The sequence below is a fragment of the Narcine bancroftii genome, chromosome 1 (genome assembly GCF_036971445.1).
Source record: "Narcine bancroftii isolate sNarBan1 chromosome 1, sNarBan1.hap1, whole genome shotgun sequence".
NCBI classification, from domain to species: domain Eukaryota; kingdom Metazoa; phylum Chordata; class Chondrichthyes; order Torpediniformes; family Narcinidae; genus Narcine; species Narcine bancroftii.
The window spans coordinates 232,055,805-232,079,422 of NC_091469.1; the positions used below are offsets into that span (position 1 = coordinate 232,055,805).

Sequence of the window (23,618 nt, forward strand, 5' to 3'; positions counted from 1 at the left end):
AGTGGTCTTCCATACAATGGAGAAAACACAAGTTGGGTTGCACATTGCAAAACACCTCTTTATGGTTTGTGAGGAAGAGCCTTAGCCTTTTTATGAAAGTTGCCTGTTCATTTAGTTCCATGAGCTAATTACCTATCTTTTTAATTCTCAATCCTACTTAGTCTTCCCACATCGTTCCATTGAAGCTAACAAGAGCTTCAGGAACAGCATCTCATCTGCTATTTGGGTGCATTGTAGCTTTGGGACCCATTGTTGAATTAAGCAATTTCAGACAATAAACTCTTTCTGTTAGTGTCAAAATATGTTTAATGTAATTTAAGATCACCTCTCTGAAATGTTATCTTGGTTATTCGCTCTGCACAATTGCTGAGTATTTCAAAGACTGAATGTTTGGATTACTCATTTTTCACTCAGATGCTCTCCCATTTAAACAGTACCGCACTATCCTTAACTTTGTGAAGTGTAGGCCATTTAATGTTGTACATAGCAACTGAACAGGTTACTTGGCTAGCAACTCCTCAATTCCTTCAGTTGCTTTGCCTTCCAGGCTGCCTCTTGTTATGACTATGGCACCATTGTTTTACTCCTATCCATTTATTTCCATTGATGGAATTCTATCGATGGGCAGGATTTGGAGCCGAGAGCAAGTGAAGGGAGAGCCAAAAAATGCCAGAAAAAGGTGAGTGATTAGCTTGGCTAATCAACGAGAGCAAATAAAAGGAAGAAAAAGCCATGGAGAGGCCATTGTAGGAGTGATCCAGTGTAATTGTGAGTCTTACAAGCTTGAGTGTGAAGAGGTGGAGGAAGTGGTCCAGGTGTTGGGAGTGACATCAAGTCTTCAGGAAGAACAGAGGAACTGTTAACAACAGGTAAGGTTTTTGAGTGCACCTGTGCTGAGAGGAAATACTGATGCTTTAATTGGGAGGCTGAGGTCAGGTCAGTTATTTTTCTGACTTATCACACAGACAGTGGGAAGCAGACAGAATTTGGAAAGGTACAGAAATAATAGGGTTGTTGTCATGGGAGACTTCTGCTTCCTTGATATTGATTGGCATCTCCTTAAGAGTTAAATGGGGAAGAATATGTCAGGTGTTTGTGGAAGGATTGCTGATAATGCACTATATGGAATGGCTCACTAGAGGAGAGATTGTTCTGGATGGAGTACTGGGCAACAAACCTGGTCATGTGACAGACCTCTCAGTGGGTGAGTGTTTTGGAGTCAGTGACCACAAGTCTCTGATCTTTAGCATAGTTGTGGACAAGGGTAGGAGCAGACAGATTAGGAAATTGTTTAATTGGGAAAAGACAATTTATGATTATATTAGTCAGGAACATGGAAGAGTAAATTGGGAAATGTTCAGGGGCCAATTCCACAAAGTTCTGGATAGGCTTCACCAATTGAGACAGAGAAAGCATAGTAGGATAAAGTTGACAAGAGAGGTGGAACAGTTAGAAGGAAGTATACAAAAAAGGTATAAGAAGCAAAGGATAGGAAAGGCTCATGAGAATTACAAGGTAGCCAGGAATGGACTTGGGAACGCAAGAAGGACCGTGACATGGACTTGACAAGTTCTACATGTTTGTAGGACAGCTTAGGGATAAAGGGGGGGGGGGGGGGGGAGTGAAATATGCTTGAAGATGGAAGATGTGGAGGGGTTAGGGAGAAGGACCTTGGTGAATGTGAGGTCAGCATGGAAAAGGCAAGTATGCTGGAGCACATAGAGACTAAAAAAGAGGAGGTGCTGGTGCTCTTAAAAGCATTCAGAAAAATTAATCCCAAGGACAGGGTGGGATGTACCCTAATGGAAGCAAGGGAAGAGATTGTTGGTGCATTGGTCATAATCTTTGCATTCTCCCTGGCCATGGGGGTGGTACCAGAGAGTAGCAAATGTAATTTCCTTGTTCAAGAAAAGGTCAGAGGGAGAATCCTGTGAATTACAGATCAATGAGTCATGTCAGTGGTGGGCAAACTATTGGAGAGGATTTGACCATTTGGAGAAGCAATGTCTTAATAGGGAGAGTCAGTATGGCTTTGGGAGGTGCAGATAGTGTCTCACATGTTTAATTGAGTTTTTCAAGGAGGTGACAAAAGAAATTGCTGAAGATAAGGTGCTGGATGTGCTGTACATGGATTTTAGTAAGGCTTTTGACAAGGTTCCCCATGGTAGGCTCACCCAGAGCATTCGTGATCTATGGAAATCTGGTTGTGCAAACTTGGAATTAGCAGAGGTTGCTAGGAGATGAAGCATATTTTGACTGGAGGTCAGTGAAGAATGGTTTTCTGCACGGATCTGTTTTGAAACCCCTGTTCTTCGTGAGTGTTATAAATGATTTACACAAAGAGGTGGAGGGGTAGTTCAATAAGTTTGCAGATGACACAAAGGTGGGAAGTGTGGTGCAGAGTGTAGAAGGTTGACATAGGTTACAACAAGATAGAGATAGGATGCAGACTTGGGCAGAAAAGTTGCTGATGGAGTTCAATCTGGAAAAGTATAAGATGATGCACTTCGGAAGGTCAAATTTGGAATATGTGATTAATGGCAGAATTCTTAGCAGTATGGAGGAATAGAAGTGGTGTATGACCATAGATCTGCTGCATGAGTTGATAGGATGGATAAGAAAGCATAGGGGATTAAGTTCAAGAGCCAGAAGGTGATGCTGCAATTCTATCAAACTCTGGTTTGACCAGACTTGGAGTATTGTGTTCATTTCTGGTCAGGATGTGGAAGCTTTAGAGATGGTGCAGAGGAAGTTGACCCAGATGTTGTCTGGATTTGAGAATATGACTTCTTAAGAAAGGTTGACCAAGCTAGGACTTTTCCCTTCAGAGCAATGGAAGATGAAGCAACTTAATAGAGCTGTATGTATAAGATTATGAGAGGTGTAGACAGGTGACAATCAGCACCTTTCAACATCAGGGGGTGAGTGGAAGAAATTTTAGGGGAGATGTCAGATTTTTTTTATACAGAGAGTGATGGATGCCTGGAATGTATTTCCAGGAGTGGTGGTGGAGGCTGGTACAATAGAGAGATTTAAAATACTCTTTCTTCAATATGCACATAGATGTGAGGAAAATAGAGGGTTATGGGTGTGAGCTTGATAGTGGAAGAAAATCATCAGGTTAAGCAGTGTATTTTATACAACAAAGATAAAGGTACATCACCAACATTTTACCCAAAATGTCCCAGCTTGGTCAACCTTTGTTCAGAAGACATTCTCAAATCTAGGCAATATCTTGGTAAATCCCCTTTGTACTATCTCGAAATCCAGACTTTCGTGTTTTACTTTTGTAATGACAGTGGAGAAAGTTTACATAGGGTGGCACTTCATCATGGGCCAAAGGACCCATGCTGTGCTATACTGTTCTATGACTTTAAATGCACCTTCCAACTTTATCTTCTAAGCTGTTGTGATGGGGGTGGGCGGATGTCATGTTATGTTGTGGGGTTAGACTGTTAATCCCTTCTCTCTCCAAAAAAGTTTTTTAAAAAGAGTTAATAAAGGTTGAAGTAGTTTTTAAAAAAAAAAGTAGAAGGAAAAATTGTTGGAAGATCTAATAAACAGTACAAGATGTTACCAAAGAAAGAAAAAACAGCTGTAACTTCACAAGAAATTGAACAAGAAAAAAAGACAGGCCTTGAAGAAGGATCCTGGAGCTATCTGGAAGGTAAGAGTCCATGGAGAAAAGCCTAGAGCTAGGGAGACCTTGGACATTGCTGTACAATGTCTCCCCCGACAATGGCCGTCTGCTACAGGAGAAGAAGTGACTCCTCGCCCATGTGCAGAGCACTGAAAAAAACAGGCAATTAAAAAAAAAAGTCCAAGAAGCCTCCAGCTCCAATGATCAGGATGAAACCAAAGAAGAACGGGAATTACATCTAGAACAAGGAGCAATGGCTAAAAAGACAGAAAAAATGAGAGAGCCTTGTATATTTACAGTTGAAATGAAGAAATACATGGAAAATTTTCAACAATCTTTGGTGCAATTAACAGCAGAAGTTAAAAAGTGTAATGAGAGTATGGTTGAAAATAAGAATTTTACAAAGAAGGTGGAAAGAACAATGCAGCAAGTAGATAAGAAATTTGAAGTTGTGGAAGAAAAAAATTAAAGGAAATTAATTTGAAATTCAAAATGTTAAAGAACATAAAAAATCGAAGCTGAAGCAGCTGCAACAAAAGACCAACTAACTAAAAAAATTGACATTTTAGAAAATTCTAGTCAAAATAATATAAAAATTGTTGGACTTAGAGAAGATGTAAAGTTTTTTACAACATTGGAGTTTACAATTCTTGGGGATAACTGAATTTCAAGGAGACAATGAAATTGAAAGAGCTCAGAGCGTTACGGCCGAAGCCACAACCAGATCAAAGTCCATATCCAATATTGGTTAAATTGCTTCATTATGAAGTAAGAGAAAAGATATTGGAACTGGTGGCGAAACAAGCAAAAGTAAAAAATAAAATCACCATTAATTTACAATGGAAATTAAGATCTTCTTTTACGCTGATATAAGTTTTTAATTGTTGGAAAAAAAGAATTCAATGCGGACTAGAAGGGCCTAATGGCCTGTTTCCGTGCTGTAATTGTTGTTATGTTATGTTAAAAATGCACTATGGTAGAAAGGTTTCCAGAAGTATTGAAAGTTTTTGTTCCAGATGGGAAAAATAGATTCTTTATAGAACCAAATGAGGAAAAGGTGTTTGCAGACTCATTGCCTGAGAAAGAGAGACAAGAAATGAGTGATGTTTGAAATTCTGAATGACTATAATTCTGAATGACTATAGCTGATAATATCGAGAAGGAAAAAAGGAAATATTTTTAAAAATTTTTGTGACAGAGTGAATATTAGGGAGGAAAGTTTTAACCTGAGGGATCTATAAATAAATAAAAATTTGCAAATGGTAAAGATTATATAGGTCTAATGCAATAAGGGACAGTACAGTAATTTGAGAGGGCAAGTTGGAAGTGAATGACTAACTTCTATGGAATCATGAGGGCTGGTGTGGTTTCGACCACAACTCCTATAAATCAGGATTTTAAAGACATTTCTTTAACAATGTATGTCTTTGGGGGGGGGGGCGCGAGGGGGTTCTAATTTTTTGGGTTTTTTTTCTTTTTCTCAATAGACCTAAATATATTTTTAAAATTAAGAAATATAATATTAGTGTTTTTAAAATGAGGGATGGGAGTGGAAAGATGGATGGTTACTAGATTTTATAAAGAGAACTGATGGGTAGAAAATTGACTTTTATTAGTATTAATATTAACGGGGTACAGAATCAAATAAAGCAGAAAAAGTTATTAATGTATGTGGAAAAAAAGCAAAAATAGACACTGCCTTTTTACAATGTTATGGGCCCAGAAGACTCCAAAAACCACCAGCAATAGAAATTCACCAAGACAAATAGCTACTTAAATAAAAGTTGCTTTTAATTATCTTTAAACATGAAAACAGGATCAAACTTTAACTTATTACTATCAACTTAACCCCCTTCTAATTCTAAGTGCATGTATATGTAATGTGTATGTAAGTTCAGAAAGGTTCTTTGATTCACCACCCAATCTCACTTCTTACTCCTTCAAGTTCACTGGTATCAGGCAATTCTTATACTGTTCACAGAATTTAACAATTATGAATTTCACCAGGCTTTGGTGCTTGAAAGATAAATGGTTACCGCTCAGGAATGTTCTTGTCGGTTTTCAGAGAGATTTTTTGGTCGCTGGACACAAACTAATTTCTTCTAATCAGCCACAACAGTGTCTTGCTGAAGAAACTTGCCCTATCAGGGTTTTCCATATGATAACCTCTTTTTTCAGGTCACCACAAAGTTCCTTTTCTGTTTCTCTTATTTCAAGTGAAACATTATGTAGCCAGTCCTCTCCTCTTGTATGTATCACAAGGGCTTTGAACAGGCTGAAGTCAGAACACATAATTCATCTTCAAAATGGGGTTTTTCCACACGCTTGCCAGCTTGTCCTGTTGCAGTCCCAGCTGCTGCTGCTGAACTGTAAAACTCAATTTTCTCTCTCTCTCTCTCTCTCTCTCTCTCTCTCTCTCTCTGAGAAAAACCACATGACCCTCTTAGAACAGCCAACTCCACTCAAACAAAGTGTAGCTATGGACCTAATCTTCTAAGTTCGTTCATCTATTTGTTTTCCAAAACAATAATCCATTAATCCTCAGCATGCCCAATTAACACCTACTTATGAAGTCCTTATAGGCATTCTTCAAAGTTTGTGCAAAGGCACACAGAGCCTGAACTGTCTGGCTTGAGCTGAGCTCTGGCATTTCAAATGAGATCTGTTTTGAAGTGTTTGTATGTGATCTCTACTAAAAAATAACCTGCCACAATTTATCTCCTGTAAAATATAAATCCTGTATGCAATATAAAATATAACATAATCTGTCACAACAAGAAAAACATTTGACAGAAAAAGAACATGAAAAATTTAAAAGAGATTGGGTAGGAACTGTAATCGCATCTTTATTTAGTTTAAAAACTAGAGGTACAGCAATACTGATAAATAAAAATTTACCAGTGAAAATACTGGACACAATTGTAGATATATCAGGAAGATATGTTATAGTAAATTGTCAGATTTATTTGGAACAATGGACTTTCTTCTTCTTCTTTGGCTTGGCTTCGCGGACGAAGATTTATGGAGGGGGTAAAAAGTCCACGTCAGCTGCAGGCTCGTTTGTGGCTGACAAGCCCGATGCGGGACAGGCAGACACGATTGCAGCGGTTGCAGGGGAAAATTGGTTGGTTGGGGTTGGGTGTTGGGTTTTTCCTCCTTTGCCTTTTGTCAGTGAGGTAGGCTCTGCGGTCTTCTTCAAAGGAGGTTGCTGCCCGCCAAACTGTGAGGCGCCAAGATGCACGGTTTGAGGCGATATCAGCCCACTGGCGGTGGTCAATGTGGCAGGCACCAAGAGATTTCTTTAGGCAGTCCTTGTACCTTTTCTTTGGTGCACCTCTGTCACGGTGGCCAGTGGAGAGCTCGCCATATAACACGATCTTGGGAAGGCGATGGTCCTCCATTCTGGAGACGTGACCCATCCAGCGCAGCTGGATCTTCAGCAGCGTGGACTCGATGCTGTCGACCTCTGCCATCTCGAGTACTTCGACGTTAGGGATGTAAGCGCTCCAATGGATATTGAGGATGGAGCGGAGACAACGCTGGTGGAAGCGTTCTAGGAGCCGTAGGTGGTGCCGGTAGAGGACCCATGATTCGGAGCCGAACAGGAGTGTGGGTATGACAACGGCTCTGTATACGCTTATCTTTGAGAGGTTTTTCAGTTGGTTGTTTTTCCAGACTCTTTTGTGTAGTCTTCCAAAGGCGCTATTTGCCTTGGCGAGTCTGTTGTCTATCTCATTGTCGATCCTTGCATCTGATGAAATGGTGCAGCCGAGATAGGTAAACTGGTTGACCGTTTTGAGTTTTGTGTGCCCGATGGAGATGTGGGGGGGCTGGTAATCATGGTGGGGAGCTGGCTGATGGAGGACCTCAGTTTTCTTCAGGCTGACTTCCAGGCCAAACATTTTGGCAGTTTCCGCAAAGCAGGACGTCAAGCGCTGAAGAGCTGGCTCTGAATGGGCAACTAAAGCGGCATCGTCTGCAAAGAGTAGTTCACGGACAAGTTTCTCTTGTGTCTTGGTGTGAGCTTGCAGGCGCCTCAGATTGAAGAGACTGCCATCCGTGCGGTACCGGATGTAAACAATGGACTTTAATGAGTGTATATACACCTAATGTAGATGATGATAAATTTGTCCAAGATATTTTTATGCAATTATCAAATACTAAAGAAAAAATTATATTAAGGGGAGATTTTAATTTTACTTTGGACTCTAAACTGGATAGTTTAGGTGATAAAATGATGAAAAATAAAATAATTAAAATAGCAATAGATTTAATGAAAGATATATGGAGAAGAATTAATCCAAGTGAAAGAGACTTTTTACTCTTTTTGATGTAAAACATTTATGAATAGATATGTTTTTAATTTCTGCACAATTTCAATTTAGAGTGCAAAAGGTTGAGTATCAAGCGTGAGTTCTATTGGATCATTCACTTTTAATTTTGTCAATTTTATTGGAAGAAGAACAAAAAATAGGTTATAGGTGGGAGTTAAATACAACATTGCTGAAGAAAAAAGGATTTTGTGACTTTGAGACAACAGATAACATTTTTTCTTTAAACTAACAATGATTCAGTAATGAGTAAGTTTACAATATGGGATTCTATGAAGGCATATTTAAGAAGTCAAATAATAAGTTATAGTTCAAATGTAAAGCAGGGATAATATGAAAGAGGTGGATCAGTTGGAAAAATATTAATGAAATTAGAGAAGGAACTACAAGTGCAAAAAAAGAGGAGAAAATAATATTGTTAGAATCAAAAAATTAAGATTTAATACAGTACAAACTTACAGAATGGAGAGAGATATAATGAGGTCACAACAAAAAATTTATGAATTAGGTGAAAGAGCTCATAAATTACTAGCATGGCAATTAAAAGCAGAGCAAGTTTCTAGAACAATAATTGCCACTAAGAAAAATACTAGTCAAGTTGCTTATAAATCGCAGGAAATAAATGATAATTTAAAGGAATTTTATGCCAAACTTTATCAATCAGAATCTTTGAAAGATGATAATAAAATAGAAGAATATTTGTGACAAGTTAAATTGCCTATGTTAAATGAAGATAAAAGATTAGAATTATCTAATACTTTTTTCTGAAATAGATGTTTATGAGACCTTAATGTCATTACAGAATAATAAAACATCAGGTGAAGATGGTTTTCCACCAGAATTTTATAAAGAATTTAAGGAATTATTAGTACCTGTATTGATGGGAGTGTTATACCAAATGAAAGAGGTACATGACCTACCAGAATCTTTTGTAACGGTGTTCATAACAGTAATTCTGAAGAAAGGGAAGGATTGTCTACAACCTTCTTCATATAGACTTATATCACTACTGAGAATGGATTATAAAATTGTATCAAAATTATTAACTAATCAGTTAGTTAAATTTTTAGCAAAATTAATAAATATGGATCAAACTGGTTTTATTAAAAACAGAAGAGCAGCAGATAATATAGTTAAATTTTAAGTTTGATAAAAGTAGCACAAAATAGAAATTAGATGCAGAGAAAACATTTGACAGATTGGAGTAGGATATTTTGTTTAAAGTCCTTAATGCATTTTGGATTCCAAAAACTTTTGTAAATTGGATAAAAGCGTTGTATGATTAACCAAAAATAAAAGTTATAAATAGACAAATATCAAAACCTTTTTTGTTAGAAAGGACCTCTAGACAAGGTTGTCCATTATTTGTATTAGCAATAGAGCCATTGGCATAAATAATTACAAGTGATAAAGAAATTAAAGGATTTGAGATAGGTAATAAAGAGCATAAAATTAGTTTGTTTGAGGATGATATAAATATACAGATATATGTAACAAGACCAGAAATATCATTGAATAAGTTGAATATGAGATTAATAGAATATGGATTAGTGTTAGGTTATAAAGTTAATGTTGATAAAAGTGAGGTGATGCCTATGGTTGACAAGAATTATTCACAATGTAAGAGTTGACAAAATTTAAGTGGCAAAAAGAAGCAATTAAATATTTAGGAGTTAAAAATTGATAGAAATATAAATCATTTATTTAAGTAAAATTATTCACTGCTATTAAAAAAGGATAGAAGATGGAAAGACTTACCACTAACGTTAATAGGACACGTGAATTGTATTAAGATGAATATTTTTCCAAAAATACAATATTTATTTCAATCATTACCCATTCATCTGCTTGAAACATTTTTTTAGAGTTTGAATAAAATTATACGAGAATTTACTTGGAAAGGTAAAATGTCAAGAATTGGTCTTGAAAAATTTACCGAATTTTAAAAATTATTAGAAAGCAGCTCAATTAAGATTTTTGTCCTCCTGTTATCAAATGGTTGAGAAAACAGTTTGTGTTCAGATTGAAATGAATAAAATTGGAGAAGTTATCCCAGAACAAATTTGTATAAATGAAATAGTGAATTGTTTAAAGGAAAAATGGAAGTTCCAATTTTAAAACGTATATTGAAAATATGGAATGGGATTCATATGGAGAGAGGGATTAAAACTATCAACTACATAAAATGTTGTTAAAACAAAATCAACATATTCCTTTCACTTTGAATCATTCTTTATTTGATCATTGGTACAGAGGATAAAAGATTGTTTTTGGGATTTTTTTAACATTTGAGCAATTAAAAAATAAATATAATAATACAATTTTTGCATATTATAAATTAAAATTATATTTAAAAAATAATTAGGAACAGATGTGAGACTCCAGAACAAAGTCAGTTTGTAACAGTTATGTTTATTATCAAGAAATTTATTACCAATATGTATATAAAATTACAAAAATCTAAAAAACAAATTTGTATAAATCAAAATTATGATGGGGAAAGATTTAAATATACAAATTCAGGAGGAAATATGGTCAAAATTGTGTCAAGAGAGTGTTACAAATATAGTTAATGCTAGATATCAAATGGTGCAAGCACTATAGATGGTTGTGATGCTTCATTACCCGATGAGCTAAACACTTGTCTATATTGCTTTGATATGAACCAAACAGTGCCTACTAGAATCCCTTAAAAGGCTGAGGACCCTGTGATCTCTGTCTCTGAGGGTGACGTCAGAACATCATTTAAGACAGCGTACCTGGCAGAATACTGAAAATCTGCACTAATCAACCAACTGGAGAGTTCATGGACATTTTTGCCCTCTTATTGCTGCAGTCAGAGGTTCCCCCAGCTTTAAAAGGGGATCAATCATCCTGGTACCAAGAAGAGTAGTGTGAGCTACCTCAACAACTACTTCCCAGTTGCACTAACCTCTACTGTGATAAAATGCTTTGAGAGACTGATCATGGTCAGAATTAACACATACCTAAGCAAAGGTCTGGTCCCACAGCAATTCGCCTATTGTCAGAATCGCTCTACAGAAAATGCAATATCGCTGGCTTGCCACTCAGTTCTGGATCACCTTAAAGACAGCAACTCATACTAATGGCCACTCTTCATAGACAACAGCTCGGCCTTCAATACCATTATTCCCTCAATGCTGGTCAAGAAGCTACAAACTCTAGGCCTCTATGCTCCACTCTGCAACTGGATCCTTCACTTTCTCATTGGAAGACCACAGTCAGTACAAATTGGAAATAACGTCTCCTCCTCACTGATCATTAACACAGGCACACTTCAAGGATGCATGCTTAGCCCACTGCTCTACTCATTTTACGTCCATGACTGTGTAGTCAGACACAATTCCAATGCTATCTACAAGTTTGCCCATGACACCAGTTGTTGGCAGAATCACAAAGGGTAATGAAGAAGCGTACAGGAGAGAGAGAGATCAGCTCGTTGAGTGGTGTAAGGAAAACAATGTCAGCAAAACCAAGGAGATGATTGTGGACTTCAGAAGAAAGACAGGGGAACATGACAGGGGCTCAGAAGTGAAGTGGAGAGGGTCAAGAACTTCACATTCCTGGGGTCAGCATCTCCGAGGATTTGTCCTGGAGCCTCCACATTGATGCAATCAAAAGAAGGCTCACCAGCGGCTATACTTTGTGAGGTGTCTCAGGAGACTCAGTATGTTGCCTAAGACTTTTGAAACTTCTACAAGTGTACCGTGGAGAACATTTTGGCTGGTTTCATCACAGCCTGGTATGGAGGCGCCAGATCTGAGGACAAGAATAAACTCCAGAGGGTTGTTAACTCGACCTGTGACATCACAGACACAGACTTCACTCCGTCGAGGACATCTACATGAGGTGGTGTCTTAAGAAAGCAGCCTCTATCCTCAAAGACCCCCACCACCCAGTCCATGCCCTCTTCACTTTGCTACCATCAGGAAAAAAATACAGGAGCCTAAAGATTAGCACTCAATGGCACAGGAACAGCTTCTTCCCCACTTCCATCAGATTCCTGAATAATCAATAAACCAAAGACACTGCCTTACTTTTTGTGCACTTTTTAAAAAAATTTGTAGTAATGTTGTAAGATGGTTATAATATGAATGTTTGCACTATGATGGTATCAAAGAGCACTGAATTTCATGACTTGTTCATGACAATAAATTCTGATCGATTTCTCGACTGATGGTAGCACCGAGAACAGATGGTGTGGATACTTGATGATCGCTGCTGCTCTCTGACAGCAGTGTTCAACATAGATGTTCTCAAAGGTGGGAAGGGGTTTGCCTGTGATGTCCTGGGGTGTGTCCACTATCTTTTGCACAGCTTTATGCTCGGGGGTATTGGGGTCCCCATATTAGATTATAATGCAGTTGCTCAGCAAACTTTCCACCATACATGTGTAGAAGTTTGCAGGGTTTCTGACATCATAAAAAAAACTCTGCGGGTGTCGAGATGCTGACCACTTTCTTCATGATGCTATTAGTGTATTGACTCCAGGAAAGATCCTGCGAGATAGTGACTTCCAAGAACTTAAATTTGCTCACCCTCTCCACCTCAGATCCCCCAATGATCACTGGATTGTGCACATCTGGGTTTCCCTTCCTAAAGTCAACAATCGGCTCTTTGGTTTTGGTGACATTGAGTGTGAGGTGGTTGTTGGTTCATCATTCAGCCAAGTTTTCAATCTCCCTCCTGTATGCTGACTCATCGCCTCTTTATATACAACCCACTACTGTGGTATTGTCAGCGGATTTTTATATGGTGCTGTTATATTTATGAGCAACACATTCACAGTTGTAATGCAAGTAGAGCAGGGCACTAAGAATGCAGCTCTGTTGAACTCCGGGACTGATGGAGATTTTGGAGATATTCTTGCCAATCCTCACTGATTTTGTAACCAATTAATGAGAAAAGAAAGTAAATGTGAAATTAGAACAGAAAAATGTCTTTATTATATGTTGTTTACATGAACAATATTTTTTTCATATTTGTTAGTACTAAATCTGAGATGACTGTGGAAGTAATAAAAAATAGGATTTTTTTTCTCAGCTTTGAGTCACTGATCTATGTCCTTTATCTTTCAAACTTGAGTTAATCAGGAAGGATGTGGTTTCTTATTGTTCCCAATGAAGTACTGAAATTCATCTACAAGCAGACATTGTTCCAAACATCACTACAGCATTGTAAAAATTTTTTAAAAATTTGTGTGATCATTTTCACTGGATGGGCTGATGTCGGGTGGGAAGATTGTATTAAGTCCTTTGCTTTATCTATAACAGGTTAATTTTGTTTCACGTCAGCTTAAATTTACAGCATTACTGTGGGGAAAGAGTGGGAACATTTTCACATTTCTTAATTGCTTTTGCTGCTCTGTCCTCCATGGAAAAATTGTAACCATTATTAAGATCTCCCATGGCTTACACCAATTAGTTTGAGGAGCTGTCCATGTTCCTCCGACATTTTTAATGTCATTTACCAATTTCTAGAATGAGTTCAATCCATTTTATAACAGAACCCGTTAATTTTAATTTCCAACCTATAATTTTGTTATTATTGATATGTAATCTTCGGCAAACCATTGAAAAACCGTGTCTCTGTACTTTACGGTAGATCAGTAATTTACAGCAATTAGTCACTCAGATATGTTAAATTCTTCTATTTATTCTCCCGCTGTATATTTTATCTAAAATATTCTGTAAATTGATCCAAGGTAATTATTTTCTCTTGTTTCCCTTTTTAAAACTAAACATTCTCTCCCTTCTTCTGTTATTGACCATGGTCTGAGGAGAATAGAATTTTGATCTACTCAAACAAGTGAGAAGGTTCGTTTCAGGGTCTGCCATCAAATGGAACAATGGTGCCAGTCGAGCAAGTTGGGTCACTGCTGCACAGCTCCAACAACTTTAATTCATTTCTGGGGTCATGGGAGTGGGAAATGAGCATGCCAAACCACCTCGTGAGCCAAGTGCTGAACCATTGGATTTCTGAATGGTCAGATAATAGGAAATATTCAGTATCTGCAGCAAGGGAACCAGCTGGACCCCTCCCTTTCATTATACCTCATCGTCTCTAATTTTCATTTATTTTAAATTACATTTTTAAGCCTGGTTTTTTAATTTTTATCAAAATTCTGTGACAGAGGTGGTTTTGGGAACAGAGCAGTGCAGACATTTTGTTCTAAGTTCAACAAATAAAGTACAGAACAAAAATACAGAGTTACGGAGCAGTTGGTATGGAGCAAAGGTAATATAATTTTTACTGTTCAGGATTCTGATAATGGGAGGAAAAGAACGGTCCTTGAATCTGATGGTGTGTGTTTTCATACTGGAAAATCTTCCTGATGGGAGAGGGGGAGGGGTGTGGGTAAAGAGAGCTTGGCTGGGCATTTTAACTTGCTGGCAGCTTTTCCAATGCACTAGCTGTCAGTGCAGTTGATGGAGGGGGGTGGGGGGAAGGGGGAGGTCAATGTATGCCAAAGACATATTCAAACCCTCTGTGATTTCTTGGGCAGAGAAATTCCCCATTCACAGCACTGCACCCTGATAGGATGCTTTCAGTGATACACCAGTAGAAATTGCTCAGCATGCTGATGACATACAAGATTTATGCAGGCTTCTGAGGAAATAGACTGATCACCCACTTTCTTGGCCATTGCCATATTATTGAAAATGTTTACCCCTTGGAACTGAAAGCTGTCTACTTATACTACCTCAGATTGATCAACGTGGATCAAGGAGTGAGCTCTTCCCCTCCTCCACAAGTCTGTGAGCAGCTCCTTTGTCTTGCTGACATTGAGGGAGAGGTTGTTGTCATGGTACTGAGCCACGTCCATCTATCTTGGAGGTAGAAATTAAATGGCCTTTTGGAATAGATTTGCTCTTGTGTAGAGCACGAGTGATTTAATTTCTTGTTAGTTCATCCAAGGGATGTGGAAGTCACCAGCTGAGCCAGCTTTTAATTGCTTATTCATAATTGCCCTTGAGAACATGGTGCTGAGCTGTCTTCTTGAACTGCTGCAGGCTTTGAGGTGTGCAGATGCCCACAATGTATCTTGACCTAGCGATGGTGAAGGAACAGCATTCTACAGTAGTTTTCCCGTATCCAAAGTTCTGAATACTGAAAAGATCCAAAAACTGAACATATTTTAGTGCCGACATGATGCCACAAGTTGAAAAAAATATATCATCTGATTTGCCCGTGTGGGGATCTGATGCTCTGTTTGATACAACAGAGCTCAGAATCAGCTGGGAAGACAGACGCTGATGTCAGTTCACAGAAGCAGGCTAGAATCTCAAGTCATTAGGGAATGACTGAGGGAAATCGGTGGGTCAGGCAGCGCATGGAGAGAAATTGGGTGCAATGGTCAGCTCTTAATCCAAAGGGCATGAATGCTGATTGTTCTAGTTTCAGGGAACTCCCTCTCCCCTTTCTCTTTTCATTTCTTATTTACCTTCTGCTGTACTTGGTTTACAAACTGCATGCCACTTTCTCCTGGCCACAAGAAGTCGGGAGAATCCTTTGTCTTGGCATCATCAAGGAGAGCAGCCTCCCAAGCAGGAGCAGGGACCTTAGTCAGGACCAGTGGCTTTGGGGAGGTGTTGGGGACTGGTGATGGTCTGTTTTTGGGCCCGTTGGTTTAGTTCGAATGCCTGAAAAACCCCAAGAACCGAACAATGTTTGATCCCAAGCGTTTCAGATACAGGGAAATATACTGTACTTCCAAGTCGGAATGGTGTGTGGCTTGAAGGACAACTTCTAGATGGTGGTGTTCTCATACATTTGATGACTCTGTTCAGCTCGTTCTAACAACAGTACATTGATGGAAGTTGTGATGAAGATAGGCAACATGCAGATTTGAAAGTAAAGTGATGAAAATACATGTCAAATCAACTGACATCTTTGCAGAATTAGTTAGCATTTCAGATGGATGACTCAACATTGGAACACATTTTTTATTCCCCTTAAAAAGTGTGCTGTTAAATTGGTGTGAGAATCCACAGCAGATCAAATATCTCAAATTTGAAGACCAGGGGAAGAGCAAATTCATGGAAAAAATATTTATTCCACACTTTATAAGTATTTTTTGTGAATAATGAGGTGATATGAAAGAATATGACTTTGTGGAAGCTGTTTTTAGTCACTGGCATTTAAAATTTTACATACAAATCGTACAATAGATATGATGGGTGGGAAAATGGCAGATGGAATTCGATCCAGATAAATGTGAAGTGATACAGTTTTTCAGGACAAATGTGAAGGTGGAGTTCATGATTAATGGCAGGAATCTTAACAGTACGGAAAGGACCTTGGAGCCCAAATCCATACATCTCTCAAGGTTGTGCAGCTTGGTGGGGTAGTTAAAGACCATAGGTCATCAGAGCAAGAATAGGCTTTTCAGCCCATTGAATCTGCCCCACCACTCAACCATTTCCCACTCAATCCCTCTGCCCAGCCTTCTCCCCATAATCTTTGATGTCCACTTCTCTCCCACCTTCTGCAGCCTCCATGTTTCCTTTACAGTACCTGCTCCTTTACCTATCTTCATATCGTCTGCAAACCTGGCCACAAATTCATTTATTCTATAATCTAGATCATTAATTGCAACATAAAAAGAAGCAGCCCGAACACCGACCTCCGTGGAACACCACTAGCAAATGACAGCCAAGTAGAATATGATCCTTATATTCCAACTTTACTTCCTGAAATCACCCATTGCTCTACCCACACTAGTATGTTAGTAGTAAAACATGCAGACATAAAAGTATGCATACATAGTGATTGCAGTAAAAATACAAGGCTGAACATTTTGTTTGGGCTCCAGTCTACATATTACACTTACCTTAATGAAGGACTCAAGCCTGAAACGTTGTTTATTTATCTTTATCTTTGCTCAATAAAGTACACTGTTTGACCTGCTGTGTTTTTGCATCTGAAAATCCAAATACACAACATCCACTGCATCCCCCTTATCTAGCCTACTTCTCATCTTCTCAAAGAATTCCAATAGGTTTGTCAGGGAAGACTTTCCATGAAAGAAACCATGCTGGCTTTGGCTATTCTGTCCTGTGTCTCCAAGTATTCTTTGACCTCTTCCTTTACAATTGACTCAAGTGTCTTCCCAGCCACTGACATCAGATTAATGGTTTCTATAATTTCCCTTCTGATGCCTCCACCGCTTCTTTAATAGAGGGATGACATTTGCGATTTTCCAGTCCTCCTGAGCACTGCCAGAACCCATTGATTGTGGAGTGCCTCCACAATTCCTACTGCTACTTCTTTCAGAACCCAAAGGTGCAATGCCTCTGGTCTGGAAGATTTACAGTATTCAACCCTGGACTATTCAACTTTCTGAGCACTTTCTCCCTTGAAATAGCTTAAGATGGCTTATTGTATGGCTTTCATAGGTCAGATGATTGAGTTCAAGAGTTGTCAGGTAATGTTGCAACTCTAAAAGATCTGGCTAGACCTGGAATATTGGGTTCCATTCTGGCTGTCTCATTACAGGAAGGAAATGGAAGCTTTGGAGAGGGTGCAGAGGAGATATGCCAGGAAATTGCCTGGATTGGAGAATGTGTCTTATGAGGCAAGGTTAACAGAACTATGGCTTTTTTCTTTGCAGTGAACAAGGAGGGGAAGTGACTTGGAGGTCTACAAGATTATAAGAGGCATAGATATGAAGGATAGTTAGCATTTTTTTCCCCCGGACAACAGTGGTAAATACCAGAGGACTTCTGTATAAGGTGAGGGGAGGGAAGTTTTGGGGAGATTTAAAGGGTTTTCACACAGAATTGTGGATCCATGGAATGCATTGCCAGGCTGGTACAAGAGAGATATTTAAAAGACTTCTATACAGGCACATGGATGCAAGGAAAATAGACAGTTATGGGTGTAAGAATGGGAAGGTTTTGATTGTTGAGTATATTTTTATAGGGCGGTACAACAATGTGGGCTAAAGGGCCTGTACTATGTGGTAATGTTCTATATACTGTGCTCTGAACCTTTAATTGATCTTTTTGTTAATTAAGGTGACAAAGACTGAACTGGAAAAGCTGAAGTCTGCCTACAGACACCTGGCAAAAGAAGCCACAGCTGCTAAGGAAAAATATAAAGAAGCCCTTTTAAAAGGTAATTTAAAATTTGCAAAAAATGTTTAAAAATCCATTTCTATTTGATCCCTTTATATTTTAAAGTGAAAAAAACATTAAATTTACAGAGGAATAAAATTATTTTTCAGCATGATTATGTCATGTAAGGCACAGGATAATGCAAGTATAGGTACACAATCCTTTATCCGGACATATGAAATCTGGCAAGTGGGGAGAGAGATGGCAGTGCGAGTCAGATGGGAGAGAGGGAGAGACTGCCAGTGCGAGTCGGGTGGCGGAGAGACCGGCAGCGCGAGTCGGGCGGTCAAGAGTCCGGCGGCACGAGTCGGGCAGGTGAGTGGGGGAGGTGTGGGTGGGGGGAAGAGACAGGCAGTGCAAGTCGGGCGGGCGAGGGGTGGGGGAGACAGTAGCGCGAATTGGGCGGGCGAAGATGGGGGGGAGACCAGCAGTGTAAGTCAGGTGGGCAAAGGTGGGGTGGGAGACAGCAGCGCGACTGGAAGGGGGGGGGTGGATACAGGAGCACAATTTGGATGGGCTTAAATCTGCTTTCCAAAATCTGAAATTCAGAACACACTGGCCCCAAGGGTTCCGGATAAAGGATTGTGTACCTGTAGAGTATAACTCCAATTATCGAAAATTGGATTATCCAAAATCCTCATTTATTTGAGTTTTTTTGGGACCTTGAAGTGACATCTGAAAATTTTCAGATAAATGTGATATCCAAAACAATTAGATATTCTCAGTTATCCGAACTATTTTTGGAGTTGAACTAACCTCACAGATTGAAAAGAAAATTCACTCAACATGAAATTAGAACGATGATTGTCCTCATTTCAGGTAACTTCCTCCCCTCTCTCTTTCCATTTCTTCTTTACTTTCCCCTATTGACTTTTCTGTTCAACTCTCCCTCTCAAACTGTGTGCCACTGTCTCCCAGCCGCAAGCGGTTGAAAGAATCCCTTGTCCCAATGTCATGGAAGAGAGTGGCCTCCCAGACAGGAACAGGACAAGTATTTGCGTTCCCCTGTCACTAGTCAGTGCTAGTTGCAACTGTTCCAGCTGCATGAGTGATTATGGGTAACATTGATCCTGCATTGAGCAGCTGCTGCCATGAGCAGGCCCATGAGGTGCTGGATGCGAAGCCGGATCAGCCCACAGGGCAACAGGAACACGCTGGCAAGTCAGTGGCAGCAGTGGGGATGTCTCAGTGATTGGCGGCGGCTTTGGGAACGTGTTGGGGATTGGTGGTGGTCAGCATTTTTTTTTTTTTTGGTGATTATTAAACATAATTTTAATGCTTAAAAAGACTTGCCTTGTTGTTTAAACATAAATACATGTTTTGCTATTGCTGTGGACTGTTTTTTTTTAAAAAATGACCATTTATCTGAAAAGTTCAGTCATCCGAAATAGGTGCAGTCCCGATCATTTTGGATAATTGTATTGTAATTGTCATTGCTCAGAAAGTTGGCCATACCTCAAAATGAACAATATTTTTCTGTTGATGAGTGTAATTCAGTAAATGTTATGTAATTTTGAAAGGCAGTTGAGTTTAATGTATGAAATGTAAAGGAGTACATCTGACAAAATAAAAATTAACCAATTTCACTAAAGCTGACATGAACGTGCATCAGGTTGCACGAATAAATGATAAGAATGTAGTAGGTCCATTCAGATGAACCTTCAAGGTTGGATTTCTGCTCTATATAGTGATAATGGTAAATTCTTGTTCTAGTTGTGTGCCTCACAATTATAAATTCTAGGCATCCATAAGTTTCAGGTGCAAATGGAAGTTTAATTCATTGTTGTAATGTAAGAAAAATATTATTGAACACTTTTAAGCTTTGAATGTGATGTACCAAAAAAAGAGCTATTTTCCTTACAAATATTCCATCACTGGCAGTAAGAGGGAAAACACAACACTTAGTCTTATCAATCACTATTAAGGAAGAAACAAAAAGTGTTACAGCTTGATACAATATACTTTCCCCTTCTCAAAGCATGCCTATTATTGGATATGTTTCCACTGAATAATTCTTAAGATGAAATTTTTAAGTATTTAATATTGCAAACTTCCAGCCACCCAATCTATTGCTTGCTGTATCATGATTTATTCTCTGGCAGACCACTGCAGCTAAAATTGTGGTACTTCTTAATTTGTAAAGCTCTTTTGGAATCTTGAGAACAATTTTTTAAATGTAAGCATGCATATTGAAGGGCATGCATGATATACATGCAGTTCTAGTATTGGAAAATGGGGAAATATAAGCAAAAGTGTTTCCATCAAAGTTAATAATTTGAATTTTTGGAGAAAATTAATGTAAAATTGGTTCAGCGGCTTGGAAAATACTGAGCAATGTAGGAAAGAAATGTACGTCAGATCGAAGAATGAGCAGGTGCTACCTCGATGTGGTTGTTTGTATTGAATGGTGGATCAACAGTATGTCCACTTAGACTCATTTTATTGTTAGAATTTGCTTAAGTTATTTTTCTCAATATTTTTACTGGTTGTGGGATTTCCTGCCAAATTGCTGTAAATTGATTTCCAGGATATAGTGACTGAATATAAATGACTATAAGCTTCTTCAATTTGGTTAATAGAGCAGGAAACTGATTAACTCGGTTATACTACGACTGAAGTAAAGTATTTATAAATATATCTTCAGTGAAAATGTAGTTTTTAAATGTGTCATGAATGAAGTAGTCCCAAAACAACATTCCAAGTTGTGGCCAGCACATGTATAATTTGGTTCATTCTCATTGCAGTCTCAGACTTGTAGGAATATTTTCTTGCTTCAAGCTGTAAAAAAAGGGGTGGCAGCCAGCCTGATTACATAAATATGAACCTTTTAAGTGTTGAAATTGTGGATTTTTACCTTTAGTCTGCACAACTTTGGACATGTTGAGAGTGGTACAGCAAAATAATTAAACCAAAATGAAATAACTTGTTTAAAAATAAATGTAAACATTGCAGTGACCTGTCGGAACTGTTTTTGATACAAAACTTGAGAAGCATGTGAAATGAAATTTGATGTTGTTACGTCAATAAATGTTTATCACAATTCTATTTCTTGTTATCTACATCAGTGGAACAGGCATGCAAAGTTTGTGTTAAACGTGGCTTGGTTTGCTTTGTATCACAGATTACAAAAAAAATCTTTACATTGCCAATTACCTACCTGTGCTAAGAATTTGCCCAGGTAAAATTCTACAAAAGTATGTTTGGATGTCAGAAAAGGAAGCCAGAATAGGCGGTTCTGCATCTCAAACTTTCATTACTGTTCAACACTTTTGTGGTTGAACTGATTTTGCCCTCAACTGCAGACTCCTCTTCCATTTAACTCTTAGCTATTTCTTTAAAAAATATCTGTATCTACCTGGCAATTTCATGTTCTGATCTCTCAGATGTAGATTGGCAGTTAAAAGGTAGTTAACGTACAAACATATCAGTGGTGTTGGAAATGAAAAAAGTTCCAATTCTGTATATATTGTACAATTGTACACACCATGTGAAGTGTTTGATATTGTAAATAAATTGCAATTTTTTGCACATATATGAAATCTACTCCAGCAAACAAATAGCTTCCATCGTCTTCCTTTTCTATTAATTTCTACCCAGTGCCTTAAGTTCTTGAAAATAGAATTTTCTTAAAACAGGAGTTGACCATTCTCAGTTTTTTTAAGTACAAAAAGTTTTTTTAAGTACAAAAACTACACAAAAAGTGTAGTTTATTATTATTGACAAATGGGCGGCACGGTTAGCATAATGCCTTTACAGCATCAGTGGTCAGGACCAGGCCAGTGTTCAAACCCAATGCTGTCTGTAAGGAGTTTGTTTGTATGTTCTCCCTGTGTCTATGTGGATTTTTCCGGGGGGCTCTGGTTTCCTCTCTCCATTTGAAAATGTACAAGGGGTGTAAGTTAATTGGGTGTAAATTGGGCAGCATGGACTCATGGGCTGAAATGGCCTGTTACTTGTTATGTGCTGTATGTCTAAATAAATATAGAGCATCTTTTGTGGATGTTATTTTTGGAAATCTTAATTCAATCATGTAACTTTTGAACAAGTTACAACAGCCCACGTTGATCCTGGAATGTGCAGCGTTTGGCTCTGAATTTGGACTTTATGAATTGATTGAGCTAGGAGTTAATGTTTCAAGATTGATCTTGGAAAGCAACTACATTTATGAAGTTTATACTTTTTGTATTTTCTGTCCACCTTCAGGTAAAGAGACTGAAAAGGCCAAAGACAGATTTGACAAGGCCACGATGAAACTCCATAATCTACACAACCAGTATGTGCTGGCAGTGAAGGGCGCCCAGTTACATCAGGAACAATATTATGATAAAGTTCTTCCTCTGCTCCTTGATTCTCTTCAGAAGATGCAAGAGGAAATGATTATTGCATTGTAAGAAATATTTTAGATAATTCAAGTACCACTTTTATCAAAGACTGCATTAATTTTTAAGTATTTGAGCATTGACCTATTTTAACAATGTAAATGGTTCAAAAATGCACATATTTTAATTTGGGGAAATGGATCTTTTACTTAAAATTTTGCATGCACTTTGAATTGTCACTAAAAGATAAAATTCAAAAAAAGTTGCAGATTACACAAACCTGTAATAAAAATAGAAATGCCACCATTCAGCAGGTCAGTCTGCATCTCTGGGATGATGTTTCAGGTCGAAGGTCCTTTGTCAGAACTGGGAAGGAAATCCAAGAGACTTCAGTTGCTGGAATCTACTTGAGGAACTCGATGGGCCAAACAGTGCCTGTGGGATAGGAAAGGGAATGAAAATTCAATCTTTCAGGTCAAAACCCTTCATCAACGGAAGTGGAGATGGCCAATATAATCAGGAGGAGAGAGTGGAAGGGATGAGATGAGACCAGTAGAAGATTGGTAAACAATTGAAGAGGGAAGGATGATGGACAGATGGAGCTGGTTGGAGAAGGGTGAATGATGGAGTTTTGAGGCAGAGACTGGTAATTGATTGGTTCAAGATAAAGAGGAGAAAAAAAAAGTAAGAACAAGATGGGCTAAGGATGGGATGAAGATGGAATAAGTAATGGAGGATGCTAAATGGAAACCAGAGTTGAAATCTGATGCAAAGGTGAGAGAGATGAAGGACAGATGGGACCATATGGATTCAGAAGGGGGGAGGGATTTGATTGGTGAAATGTGAAGGTTGGGATGGATGGATCCGGAAGAGGGAGGGAATGAAAAAAGGTAGGGAACTAAAGGTAGAAGTTTCTGGGAAAGGGTACAAAAAGATGAGGGTAAGGATTGAACATAGATAGAAGAGAGAGAACACAGGAGGTGATGGTTACCTGAAAGTGGAAATTTCCGTGTATTTAACACTGGGGTACAGATTGTCCAGGCAGAATGAGGTTTTAGTTTGTACTGGGTCTCGACCTGGCAATGGAGTTGGCTGAAGATGGACAGGTAAGTGGTTGGATGGGAATGGGACGTGAAGTGACTGCAACCAAGAGCTTGGGATGGCCATGGAGGACAGTGGTTGGCAAATC

The 23,618-nt window shown here is 38.5% G+C and overlaps 1 protein-coding gene across 6 annotated transcripts in view; it reads left to right on the plus strand.

The window, feature by feature from the left end:
* The window catches only part of fer (fer (fps/fes related) tyrosine kinase), a 226,584-nt gene that overhangs the window by 73,916 nt on the left and 129,050 nt on the right, over nucleotides 1-23,618 (plus strand). For all 6 annotated transcript variants that reach the window (XR_011342757.1, XR_011342758.1, XM_069892572.1 and 3 more), the window contains 2 exons: nucleotides 18,012-18,111; nucleotides 22,314-22,497. Coding sequence is in view for 4 of the 6 variants with exons in the window: in XM_069892572.1 (XP_069748673.1) it covers nucleotides 18,012-18,111; nucleotides 22,314-22,497 (284 nt within the window). In the remaining 2 variants the exon portion in view is untranslated. The remainder of the gene's footprint in view (nucleotides 1-18,011; nucleotides 18,112-22,313; nucleotides 22,498-23,618) is intronic.